Source organism: Pagrus pagrus (genome assembly GCF_965226575.1).
Source record: "Pagrus pagrus genome assembly, chromosome: 15".
Taxonomy (NCBI): domain Eukaryota; kingdom Metazoa; phylum Chordata; class Actinopteri; order Spariformes; family Sparidae; genus Pagrus; species Pagrus pagrus.
Window position 1 is genome coordinate 20743848 of NC_140199.1, and position 13879 is coordinate 20757726.

Sequence of the window (13879 nt, forward strand, 5' to 3'; positions counted from 1 at the left end):
ATCCACTTAACAACTCGTGTCCTCGGATGTCTTTTCTATTGCAGTTTATTTTCTCTTCGTTAACTGAAACTAAAAGTATTTATTATTCAGACCGAGTAAACGTTACCACCACTATGACTGCAACTTGTATTATTACTTATTGCCAAATAAATATTGATTTAAAAAAAGCTAAAAGGCATGCACGCATTAGAATGGCGAGTTTAGTAATAAACAACAACAACAACAACAACAACAACAACAATAATACACCTCCCAAAGTCTCAGCCATATGTTTCCCATATTAAATCAATAAATCATATTTTCTTCTTCCTCTTTTTCTTCTTCTTCTTTTTCTTCTTCTTCTTCTTCTTTTCTTCTTCTTCTTTTTTTATAATAATAATAATAATAAATATTATTATTATCTGGTATGAAGTGTATCGAAAGCAATTTACTGCCAATAAATCTATTTAAGTACCCAAAAGTACAAATTAGGAGTATAAAGGGGAATACCAGCTTCCAAAATGTAGTGGGAGTGAAAGTATAAAGTAGCAGTAAGTGAAAATACACCAGTAAAGTACAAGTACTTCAAAATTGTACTTAATTAGAGTTCTTGAGTTAATGTACTTAGTTACATTCAATCACTGCTGCACACTAGTACAGTATATAGTAATAGAATAAGAAGTTACATGTGCATGATCAGTGGTGCGCATGGCACTGCAGGTGCTGCAGGTGAACCGTGATCGCCATCTTGCGGCTAAATGCAGAAGTAGCAGAAGCAAGAACTTTGAGAAGAAGTCCCACTCTGAAAGTATTTCCACTGCGGTCAGGTAGTCTAAGGCCGCCATAAACAGATAAATATACCGCCTCCTTTTAAAAGAAAGTGTGGTGCAGAGTGTGTATAAAAGAACGGAAGCACTGATGATGCCTGATACATATATTCCTGACCAAGGTTATTATTTATTTGTTTTTACTTACGTGTGAGGCATCGTTTTTCCATAGACAATCTGCTGTAACGGAAACTGAAGTGGTGTCGGTCTCCTAGCAACCGCGAACGGTTGTCCACCTGCTTCGTTGAAGACGCTAAAGTCCTTGAAAGTCCCTCTGCTCTTAACTTTAAGCGAGCATACCCTACATTAATTCGACTGTTTTTTCAAACAAAGGTAACTGAAGTACAGTCAGTGGTCGAGGAAGACTCCACAGGCACGTTTAACTTGAAGTAATTAGCGTGTTATTAGCTGGCTGCAGCGCAACACACAAGCGGTTCGGTCTTTCAGGAGCAGAGCTGATGATTGAGAAGCTCAGCCTGACTTGTGATGGACGGCTGTCACACCGACAGCTCGCATGTTGTCACTCTTATTGTGGCCTGCCACTGCATGGCAAGGAAATGCTGATTTACAGCAATGTCGACAAAAAGCTGGAGGTTTGTTTAAGTTTTGTTGACTGTTAGTTGTGTACAGAAAACACCCTTCTACTTGTGGACATCAGTTAGCTAGCTAGCGTTAGCTACTTAGGCTGTGTGTGCAAGTGCAATTCACATTGAATCATATTCAAACCACATTGACATTTCTATAATGTAAGTATTAATGTATTTAGTATCTGAAAACGCATTTTGCCCATAGCCTGTTTGTTTTGTATGGGGTCATTATTTTCTATGTGTCATATAAAATGGGCCACAATATGGTAAGACAAAACAACATCTTGCAGTGTAGTAATATAATTTCTATAGCTAGATATTTTAAGTTGGGGAAAGACATTTTGATCTATCAATTACAATTTTGTGTTTAATTGTCATCAAACTCATGTATGTAGCGAAGCTTTTTAATTTTGTATGCTAATACAAGAGCAATGTTATAATGTATGTATTTCACTAGAGTCTAAATGTTTCTCCAAAGCCCCTGCTGCTCACTGGCCATCATGGTGAGATCACTGCAATGACTTTTGGAAAAGGTAGCAGACCTGTTCTCCTCTGCTCTGCCTCTGCTGACTACATCATCCTCTGGGATATTGAACTGTGCCAGAGGAGGACACAGGAGGGTAAGGAAACAGCTCTGTGTCTCATGTGTACAGCAGTGCACTTGATCCCTTGGTTGAATTTTCTTCTGTTGTATCCAACACTAGCTAGTCTAAATCAGTGTTGTTTAGTGTTTTGTTTTCATTCACATTAAACTGTAGAGGGCACCTTTGCACATCCTATGTTGGACTGTAAGTATGATCATTTTCCTGAATGAAAATCTTAACAAGCCTGCCACCTAGTGAAATGTTACCAAACAGGTCAGACTCATTGGTTTGTGTGCAGGTAAAGTTGCAGCTGGAACAGTTATCGGGACTTCACTGGGTGAAGTCGTTCATCTTGCATTCTGTTTATCTGATGAACGAGTGGCTGCATGCTCGGGAGCAACCGTGTATGTTCTGAGCTCAAAGGTACAAGATGATGCATATTTTCACAATTTCCCTTTGTGCTCAATCTTACTTTCAATTACAAATACTGGACTGTGTTGTACTCTATGATTTATTTTAGCAGTAGCGTCAAAAGTCATAACTTTATCTTATCCAAGTTTCATTGTTTTTTTCCACATCAGAGACCTGATGTAATCTCTACGTTGACAAGCCACCTCGGGCCTTTAACATCAGCAGAGTTCTGTCCCTGGAATAAAAACATTCTTGTCACCACATCAGAGGATCGCACTTTTAAGGTTCTGCTTGAGAAACCAAAAATGACACTTTTTGTTCAAGGACAGTGATAAAAAAAAAAATAGACACACCATAATAACTATGAAGATCTTTGCCTTGTCTCTTTTCAGGTGTGGGACTTAAAAAAGGAGACTGTTTGCTACCAGTCTTTTGTGCTTTCAGGTGAGATATTAATCTTGTTGGATCAAATTAATTTCCCTGCCCACAATAACAGGAACATAAAGTCCTGAATCCTCCGGTTAAATTTGTACAGCGGTAGTGGTAAAATCATATGTACAAGCTGGACCTATAAGAACTCTAAATCTATTAGTATATTAATTAGCCACGCATATTCAAGTATAGGTGTCAATACTTATCTTTAAGCACTGGTAAGACTTAAATTCAAGCACTTTAAATTTACAAGTAAGAAATAATAAGTAATACATTTTAAATGTCATGTTTTGCACAGTGACCGCTGTAGAGGAGTCAGAGCCTTGCAACAGGATCGTAAACGTCACATTCTCTGACAACTTGCCTAAAACAAATTCTTCAATTCTTTAGCCTCTCCACTGCTCAGTGTGCTCTTCCTGGAGGAAAACAGGCACCTTATCACCGGCTCAACTGATGGACAGGTAAGTGACTGAGGGACACAGCTTTAAACAGAGTTATGACTGAGACTGGAAGTTGTAACACACTTGCATCTATTGGTTTAGGTGTGGTGCTTTTCTCTCCCTGACGACCACAGGTGTCACCTGGTGACCAGAATGGACCTTCAGAAGATGGAAAAAAGACATCAAATGCACCAACAGACTGTTAGCCATCCAACAGGTGATGTTGACAGAAAACATCTGTTTTGATCAAATGCCATTTAACTAAGTCTATACCTGTTTTCAGCTGCCCGACTGAAAGATAAAATTGACTCATATTCATTATTATTCCTTTCTTATTTATTTCTTATTATTTCTTCCAGGAGGCGCAGAACATTCAGCTGATAAAGCGGAGACTTCAAAGCCTGTCCTCAAAATGGCTTCATGTAGCTCACTCACTGACACCAAAAGTGTGCATGACAAGTAAGTGAATAAAAGCATTCATAAGCAGAGTGAAATGTTTATACTAGGAATTTGATGTCCGACATCATTTGATCAAGACAAGAACCCACTTGTTGGGTTGCAGTTTTTGCATTGCTAATGAAGAAGGTTTTCTGGGTCTTGTTAACACAGTAGACTCCTGACTGAGGCTTTTTGACCATTTTTGCATAACAATTTTAATTTCCACTGAAAAAACTAAAACCGGACCGATGCTTGAGTTTTGGGGGCCGATACCAATGCTAGGAAGTAAAAGATTCCAATACCAATATATTTGTAGACACACAAACATTTTCAGCAAAGAGCCTTCAAATGTGGTTATCACACACTTGTAATGGTGGCAAGATGTTTTACAGTTTACTAATGAACTTTATAGTCTAAATTACACCAGTTCACTGAAACAGTTAACTTACTGGAAATTTATCCCAAGCATCGTTTTCTACATTATAATTTCTAAAAAGAAAAGAAGAAAGCACATATCAGGCAACATATATGCTGATACCGACATATCTGTGATAGGCCAATAATAGGGTCTGCACCAAGCAAACATGTTTTTTTACATCTGGAGAACAAGACTTGGAGGACATAACATCTCTCCAACCCTCCAGTAATTCCTTATAATCCTGTTTTGCACATGTTTTACCTTCTGCCATTTTGTGATTATATTTGAGTTAATTGTGCAGCTGTATTGCATTAGTGATTCACATCTTTTTAATGCTGTCTAACTTCCAGGAGCATGTCCTCTGAATTGGCAGACCTGGATAAGCAGTTATAAGATGGATGGATAGAGGGTCGGTTCTAATTATGTTTTTAAAACTGTTAACTTCATTCATTAGTCACAGGAAATGAGAAAGTCCAAGGTCGACTTGACTGTTCTCACTCTCAAGTGCTCAAAGTGAATTGGTGGACCTTATCATTATGATTTCACCATGATGGAGAACTGCTTTACTTCATTTGTGACTAGGAATCTTCCTGTTGAAGCAGGACATGATACTTTCAACACTGTGTATTCCATTTAGTTTATATTTCCACAAGGTATAAATTGCATGTGATCCAGGAAAATATTACAGAAGCGGTTCAAGCACAGTTGTCATGAAAAAGAACAACAAATAGCTACACATTTCTGCCATTAACACCATATAGATGTCTGACTGTCACAGAAGCCTGGAAAAAACGCCACATCTTTACGGGCTAATTGCTGCACGTGTCCACACAGTCACAGGAAACTTCACACATCACAGGAAACTTTGCCACCTCGTAGCATAAACTGTTTCAGGCTGTTAAAACATTTGATGTTATGACAGGAAGCAGGCACTTAAAGAGCACAGACATAACTCTCTGTGTATTATGTGGACCACTGAAATGAAATGGACATTGATTCCTCTTTGCTCTAAGCAAAGCACATGATCTCAGTGCTACGTCATTCAAGTCTTGACCCAAACAGACGCTTTTGTGTAAAATCTAGTTCATCAACTGTGTGCAACCACTGTTTTACTGGCCTCCATCTGATGAGCTTTAAAAAAAAAAGTAAGTATTGTGTAGAATTTAAAATTTAGACATTGGCGCCCTCCACTGGTATGATCAAAAAAGACACTTTGGCATACGGACATTAGCACTGCAAACTCTTATACTAACCTTCAGAAGAATTTGAACGATGCAATAATCACATACATTTTCCGCACACAAAAGCTTTCATTGTCAACGAAAAACATGCCGGGCATGAAAATAATGATGCACTAAAATGTTAAACTTCTCTAACAAAAACAATCTCAGCATGTAGCTCAGTGCAGGAAGTGGATAGAAAAGGAACCATCAGACTCAACTTCTTCTCTCTACTCTGTGTGGCAGTAGTTTCCATCTCACTGGGTGTGCATAGTTTAGACTACATGAAGTCAAAAGGAAACCTGAATAAAAACCTATAGTCCTATGGTGTGCATGGCTTGCCACTTCATCACATCAGTGTGTTTTTCTTTAGTGTGAGGTTACACCATCTTTCCTCAAATGATCTGAGAAAATGCTTTTAAGGGAAATCCTGTAACACAGTTTTTCCATATGTCTCTTTGTGGGCCCCTGCAGGAACAACAGCTGGCTATGTATTGGAAGCTCTGATGGCCTGTATGTGGTGGATCTGGCTACCTCAGAACTCCTAAGAGTACTATATTTCAAAGGTAGGCTGCTGGTGGTGTGACTGTCGTATGTTTTTGCATTTACCATTTTAAGATTATCTTTCTTTTTAAGGAACACTGTGATTGATTTTCAAATTCCAAAGGGAATTTGGTACTACTTCTTTTCCATATCCTTTCTGCTTTGCTGTAGTTTTTTGAAAGTAAAAGCAGTGCTGTTAATCTCAGCAAAATCTATTGGTTACTTATGTGAGCCCGGTTCTCAGAGTATCATAAGTAAGATGAATAAGTCCTAATCATTCAGTCCTGCCAACACTGCATTACAGCATCCTGCTTGTGTCAACAGTAGTTAGTTACCCAAATAGGTAGCCCTGCCGTTGTGCTCTCTCTGAGTGGACCATAAGTTAGCTTATTACATTTTAAAAAGCGATCTTGGGCTAAATGACATTGAATGTCCTGAATGGCATTATCCGATAGTTGTACAGGAAAGGATAAACCTGCTTCCCATTTTTGTTAGGGACATTTTTGGTTCTAAGTTGATTAGGCTACCTTCATGTAGCACTAATTCTTATGGTCATTTTGGTCAAAAATTATAATAACTCCAGACAGTACAATATCACCTTTATGTATGCAACTGGACAACTTAAAAATTACCTTTGTGTCGAAGTAAAACTTTGCACACAGTGTCAACAAAAACTTCATATTATAAACTCTACAAAGATAAGATATTATCATTAATATTCTAATGATCGTATCGTATCATTAGAATATTATATTTTCTAATGATACGTATATCAATAGCATGTATGCTCACATTTTCAATGTTGATTTCTTTGCATAATGTAAAGCAGCTGATACGTACGAACTGGAAATTGAATGTATCCAAAATCCATGACTGATGTTCATTCTTCTAGATTACCACAGCCTGAGCATCACACTGGCTGGGACGTGGTCAATGTCTTCAGGGTGGGATAACTCTGTGGGTAATTCCAATAACATCTTGACAAAACCACAATGTAGTTTTTGACTACATTGCTTGTAATCAATCCTCAATCAGAGTTTTCTCATTTACAAATGATCTTTTGGTTCAGACTACTTGCTGAAGACTGTGCATTCCTGCATGCTATTGTCATTACTAGTCAATCTTGTCTTTATACGATAATAAAAGTTTAACTACTGAATTAATGAAAATTTCCATCCCTCTATAATATGAACCCTTGAAATCAATCCCTGTTAAGTAAGTGGATCTTGTGGAGTGTTTCCTATACTCGTTGCGACTATCTTAAGGTGTTCCTGTATTCATTTTATTATACTGCAAACTATGTTTTCATAGTACACTCCAGGATTATGTGAAATATATATTTTTACAAGATTTGACTGTTTGCTCGCTGAACAAAAGGGATATTCGAACACTCTCCCTTGTATTCTGTATTTTCCTGAACATTAGCCATAAAGATGCTGTACATGATCTATTTCTCCTTTTAAAGGCAATTATGGCCATTGAATTATTTTGATATTAACTAATTCTTGAATTCCTTGTCACACAGATGGTGTTTTTAGTGAGCTCTTTGTTTACTCCATGCGTCGTCCTGATGGAGTTACGTGTGTCTGAGCTGTGGAGGAACCAGACTTGTGGTGAAGGCTTTTCAGTGTACCCGAGGTAACCTGGAGTGAAAGGAAAATCCATAGTGATGCTGCAGTATGTTGACCCCTAGAGGACATACCGTCCTTTTTACTTGCTGCCTTCAATAGAATCTTAAACATAATCTTGAATACGCAGGGACTGAAGGCCAAGTTAAGGACTTCCTGCTAAATGCAGTAGTATCCTGTATATCTCAGCTGCTTGTACAATAGATAATATGCTTTTCGGTTATTCTGTGTCTTCTATGTCGTGAAAAACTCTGAGAGACACAAATAAGAGAAAACAACTGCTTTTCTGTAGTTTACACAATCATTGTGTTGCAGTCTGGATCTGCTGTGCTCAGTGAATGACTAAACTGAAATGTTTTTATATGTCTAAGCTCTTAAATCCGCATGAGTTTTAATAAAGCTCTCCGTACTGGATGTACTCCTAATCCAGAAAATCATACTTATTACTCTCACAATAACTTTGCTTTTATAATGCCAAAGATTGAGAATTGTCCTCTGGGGAAGGAATGAAATTCATTCAGGTATTAGCTGTACCTCCATAAATGATTATTTAGCAAAATCCAGCAGCACCAATAAACAGCGATGAATTGAATAATATCAAATGTTACGTGTTTTTCGACTTTAACAAAATTTGAAGCTTTTCAGCCAAAGCGGGTAATCATGTCAGCTTGTTAAAACCTGCAAAATATACTGCAGCTGTAGACATGTTGCTTTCTCTCAGACACTGGTCACCTGACCTCACTAACAGTAGGACATATGAGTGGGGTCTGTTATTCAGATGGCCTCCTGCCTGTAACTCCCTCTGACTCTGACATTTCCATATTAACTTGGCCTATTATAACCATTCTTGCCATCTGGATTTTCATGAGTCAGCAATATTATGGTACTGAGAATTAGAAGGACTAATAATCCTAATGGAAAATGCTGTGCTCCTTCATTTCCAGTAACTCTTCTCTCCCCGTTTCCACCCTCCCTTGTTTTCAGTTCTCCTCTGCTGCCTGAATCTCCTCTGAATGCTGCATTCGAGAAGAAGGAGCCCGATCTTCCAAAAAAGAAAGGTCAGCATGCCTGTCGTTGTCGTCACACTCACTCAGCTCTCACTTATGCTCATGCACTAAAAAAGGAGCTACTGCTGTTTGATGACTCTTGGTTTTAAGTCTGACCCAATTTATAGTTCACTCCATGTCTGGCCTGTTGGCTGTTTTGCTTGGACCCAGACGATTCTCTTAAATTTTACTTATTGTAGGTTTGTAGAGAGCCTGTTTGGCTATTAGAAGAGCTACTGAGAACCTCCTTATTATCTGTAAATATAGAGGATTGAAAAGATTCCATTGGTTGCCTTGCAAAGGGTGTTGATGTGGCATTCATCATAAGATTTCCTTCAGTTTTCATTTGCCACATAGGCAGGTACTTCAAATTATGCAACATTAAAAGTAAAACACAGTTAGACTGATAAATTCTCACTAATTTAAACACTAACATTTTGTTGTGTGGATGCTTCTTGCAGTGGTGGATTCCGAGGTAAAGTGAGCCTATTTGTGGTTCTTGGGTGTATCATTAGGATCTGGCAGCTTGAAACTATTCTGCAGGAGACCTACATTACAGTATACTGTGGTTTACATGTTGCTCTTACAGAGAGTTAGCGCTGAGAAAGCCAGTATTCACCAGACTCCCCACAGCTCGAGTGAAGGGAGCTGCCAGTGCCAGACTATGTAGGAGATCTTCAGGGGAGTGTAGAGGTGCTGCGTGACTGCAATGTCAGACCGAAAAACCACAAAGATTTACAGACTAGTGAAACCCGCCATGCTGCCCCCCATGCGTCTCTGTATTCTTAAGGATATCTGCAGGATTGTATACAAATTACACCATAAACCTCTGAGACTGCTGCTGGAAAGGAAAATTGTCAGCCTGGCACAAGTCTGAGAGAGCCTTTTTAAAAGAACTGTGAGTGCAGATTAGATATCTGCTGTCGTGTCAAACTGCCATGTAACATAATCATGAGGTGAAACAGGACTTGGCTTATTGAGATGATGATAATCAGCTGCCATTACTTTGAGCATGATGTCACCGGTCTAAAGTGTAGCTGCCTGGATTAAGTTGTTTTATAGGTACGGTATCAGGGGACTACTAATGCTGCACTTAGTGTTGAATTGCATGTTAAAAACTCTTTTTGAAATATTTTATATAGAAAGTGATCAAATATTACCTGGAAAGCCGCTAGATTCACAAGATTACGTAATAATGTGACATCGGAAATCTGTCTTGCCAGGCTTAGTGTCGGAGGTTAGCATAGATCCTGCAATAGCATCTGTTATATCAGACTTCACTAAAAGAAGAGCAAAGCACAACACTGAGGACCTTTCTCTAATAAAAAGATATTTCATTCTTATCTTAACTGGCTTCACTTATTATTCTATGCATTAGGGCACATTCAGTTAAGAGGCAGTTGGTCAGCTGGTCCCAGGTCTGCTGGTGCTCTGTTTTCCCGCCACAGCTACACCTCCACATAACTGTGTTCAAAGCAGCACAATGGCTGAAGCTGTAGCAGGAGCATGGTTTTCCAATAGTGCTAACTGCTAATATTTACAGATAAAGCAAGAAGAATTTTATTCCGTTAATTATTCACTATTCAAGTAACTTTTTCAGTAAGTATTTTTGTACTAAAGTGGTTATTTTGATGACTACGTTTACTTCTACTGAAGTACAGTAATTGTTTTTGAAAAGTAACCATACTTTTACTTGGGTAAAGTTTTTGGCCACTCTACCGACCTCTGGCTATCACATTAAAATAAAATACTGATGAAATTTATACTATAACAATTAATTTTTTTTCTTAGTCAGGAACATGTAACTCAGTAGAAAAATGGTTCTCTAATTTGTCCTTACATGTCACAAATGAGTAAAAAAAATGAAATGACTTCAAATGGAGACACAGGCTTAGATTTATGTAAATAAAACTCAGTGCTCATCTAAAATATAATCTGAATGACTACTGCAAGACATCTGCCTACTTTGACATGACACAGAGCATTAAGCATCAATGTCAGCCTTATTCTTTGGAGCTCCTTTGCTAGTTTTGGATAGAGTGAGATGGGAAAAACAGAGAACTGTGCGGCCTTGACTGGTCCACTTTGAATGAAAGAGAAAATTGTTTCGTGCCTTTCACTATTGTTCCATTCGTCACTGATGTACAGCAACTACAGTACAGAGTGCCTCCTGTTCACATCTAGCTCTCTATTAAAATTTGATATTGTGGTTAGTGTTTTATCCGCATAGCTACATGTAGTATCACATTCTTTGCCCTCTTTGTACATTTCCCTCCAGTGCGCTACACATATGTTCCACACAATCTTCAGATGTAACATGATTTCAATTGCTGTCAGACCCTTAGTTTGGCTCCATATTCATAATTCCTGTCAGTCTTTGGTTACTGTGCCTCTGATACCTTTTTACTTCTGCTTTCGCTCTTTTCACCTAGTGTGTGCCCCACTTTTCACAGGTCAGTAAGGCAATAACTCATACCAGAGAGTCTGGTTACAGTCAAAATAATACCTTTGAGACATATATAGCTGCTACGGTGTGTACACTTTTAGAAGCTTGAATTATTTTGTATTTTTCTTGGATCAATTTCAACAGCTAACTCGAGGGAGGTCTGAGTGTGTGTCTCCTGTTCTCTGACTAAGCACAAGAATAAGTGTATTATGGGCTGGCCTGAGCCTTGTGCCTTCCAATGCAGGCAAACCAAACTGTAGAATCATTGTCACTTCTTTAAATCACTGAAACTAAAAAGTGTACAGTTATCATTTGTTGCTTTTTTTTGTAGTGTCTGAAGCTCAACATCCTACATTTCAACAGACTGAAGAATTATGAAGCCATATTACTGCGATTGTTAAGAGAGATTAGGCTAAGTCTGACATAATGAGGCAAGAGCCGTAAATGGAGCACCGCTGTGATTTTACGCGGATATGACTGTACTTGGAAATTTGTCTGAAACTCTCACTTTGCTTCAAATAGCGTCTAAGTCTCAAGTCAGCGTAAATTATGAGATTTTTACTGCCTCATAAAACTATATGACTATTATATATCAGCAGGGGGTCAATAGGGCTGCTGAGCAATGCCAAGTGATTGTGTCGCCAGGTAATTAGATCTCTGGCCTGAAATGCCTTGTTTCTGCATATAATCTGTGCTGGATCAAAAGTTCCTTATACATCACCTCCCACACAACACAGTGGAGAAATAAAGGACGGTACTACATGTGAGCGACCAGTGTCACAAGACATGCAATTGCACATTTATTATAACATCTTTGCTGATTGATACCATACAATACCAACTTGACCTAAGTTAGATGCCAGGTTAAAAAAGCTGTTGCAGAGCTCAACTGAGAAAGTAAGACTATTGTTTTGATAGAAGCAAGACAGCATGAAAAATATCAGCAGCAATATTCTTTGAGGCTGAACGGATAAAGTAACAACATGTACCAAGAGGGAACTCAAATTTCAATTCAAAATCCAAGGAAAGGGGTAATTGTTCATAGGTTTTGTGTATTTAACAGGAAAATATCCATCAAGCCAAACCTGGAGTGAACATTGGCACTGCTGATCAAAGATGAAAAGCACTCCCCGATAAGAGAGGATCAAAAAGAGATCCAGATGTGCTTCTCTTTGACTTTGACTGGTTGGTTTCACTTGCATACAATTTGTCATTGTGTTGGGACTGTGCCTGAGCCATACAAGAGCCTAAGCAGAACAACTGATATTAACTAGCATGCAAATATTGCATAAATCACAGTCAGGGGAGACTGTGTAGCTGTTGCGCAAGTTTAATGATAAATTCATTTAATCTAAAGTACTTTTCACACTGCATTTAGCCCCTGGCTAAGAAAGACACACTGGCACAGTCTTGGCACATTCCAAAGTGGGCTAAACCCAACTTTAGCCTAGGGCTCACTGGCCCGTCTCCAGAGCAGGGTTAGCCCGAGTTTGTGGGGTTATGTCCTGAAAATCTGCTAAACACAAGGCTAAAAGGTCTCAGGGTCAAACAAGGCTAAAGTAAAGTAGTAGTTACTCATCATTCTAGCACTGTTAACATTAGTCATGTGTTGAATTGCAGTGTGATTTGAATACCTCTTCTACATTTCTTTTACAGGTTTTTTTTTGGTGAAGTTATTACCCATAGGTTTGCCTGCAGTTATTGACTGTCATCAGGAATTTTGTTATCAGGTTTCCTTTTTGAAAATGTTTAAAAAATAATTCAAATGCCATCTCTCATATTGTCATATAGAAAATAAGATACTGCTGTAAACACACCAATGTGACTTGACTGGACAACAGCACAAATCTATCTGTGTTTTCATTTACCATGTTAAACAACAGCCCGTCAATAAACTGTGGTACCTTTCAAAGTGAATTACCGTCAAGGAAAAACATAGCTGTGGAATATATACATGTATTACTGCATGGAAAGAAATTAAAGAGCTGTGTCTAAGAGCTGAAACAGTTGACTTGTAGTTTGTAGTAATGCTAGTCAACTAAATTAATCGATGAATTAATGTAACAAGATAACATTTTCATAGGTTAATCTCTACTTAGATGATAAACTAAGGTTGAATTCGAGTCAAGGCTGTAAACCAAAAAAATATTTATGTATATTTTTCTCTGATACAACTTATGTCCAAAGTTACCGCCCAGATATTATGCGACTTTTTCTTACTTTGCCTGCTATTTGACAGAAGAACAGTTCTTGGAGAGCCTCACACATTTTAATGGTTGTGGAAAAAGTGAGCTCATTGTAATATAGTAAGGCCACTGACAGTGAACAGGGAGTAGAATGAACCATCCCATGGTTTGTGGCTGATGCGTTTAATGCTCACAGCACGGAGTGGTCTCCTAATCGTATTGTATCTTCCTTTCCTAGTATACCCATGAAACCTACAACAGTATAATGAGTAGTTCCATCGCAATTATGGAAAATAATGAACAGAAGTCTTTTATTCCTTTGGACCACTCATTTGTAAATGGAACTCTTTCTTTTTAGTATCTTCTTTGTATGGTTTGGACATACATAATGTCATTAAGTGCTTGTGTTTGTCAGTCTGTGTCTAATGGACCACCTAATCTTAGGGGGAATAAAGGAGCAGCCTCTGGTTTTCCATTCAAAAGTGAGATCGTCTGGATATACCAGTGCCCCAAGGTATGTTCTCAGAATAACATTTTGCCTAATAGAAAATCAAATTACAGTTAATTGTATTGTCCAAAATTGAATAAGGATTAAGAAAAACTCTCAAGGAAATTCAAGTGAGAGGAGAAATGGAACTTTTTTCTTGGATTGCTTTATTTTCATTCTTCACTATGCATTCCACTAATGTTATGA

At 38.2% G+C, this 13879-nt stretch overlaps 1 protein-coding gene across 8 annotated transcripts in view; it reads left to right on the forward strand.

Moving 5' to 3' along the window:
• The first annotated feature begins 1005 nt into the window (after window positions 1-1005).
• Window positions 1006-13879, forward strand: part of wdr27 (WD repeat domain 27) — a 43731-nt gene continuing 30857 nt past the window's right edge. For 3 of the 8 annotated variants that reach the window (XM_084375770.1, XM_084375773.1, XM_084375775.1), the window contains exons 1-14: window positions 1007-1399; window positions 1872-2013; window positions 2276-2400; window positions 2559-2672; window positions 2781-2832; window positions 3211-3281; window positions 3363-3477; window positions 3620-3719; window positions 5811-5902; window positions 6772-6836; window positions 7405-7517; window positions 8492-8565; window positions 10986-11006; window positions 13630-13699. In XM_084375770.1, the coding sequence (XP_084231896.1) occupies window positions 1265-1399; window positions 1872-2013; window positions 2276-2400; window positions 2559-2672; window positions 2781-2832; window positions 3211-3281; window positions 3363-3477; window positions 3620-3719; window positions 5811-5902; window positions 6772-6836; window positions 7405-7517; window positions 8492-8565; window positions 10986-11006; window positions 13630-13699 (1289 nt within the window). In that variant the 5' untranslated portion in view covers window positions 1007-1264. Of the gene's footprint in view, window positions 1400-1871; window positions 2014-2275; window positions 2401-2558; window positions 2673-2780; window positions 2833-3210; window positions 3282-3362; window positions 3478-3619; window positions 3720-5810; window positions 5903-6771; window positions 6837-7404; window positions 7518-8491; window positions 8566-10985; window positions 11007-13629; window positions 13700-13879 lie in introns of all 8 variants that reach the window. The other 5 variants (XM_084375777.1, XM_084375772.1, XM_084375776.1 and 2 more) reach the window with 5 other exon arrangements.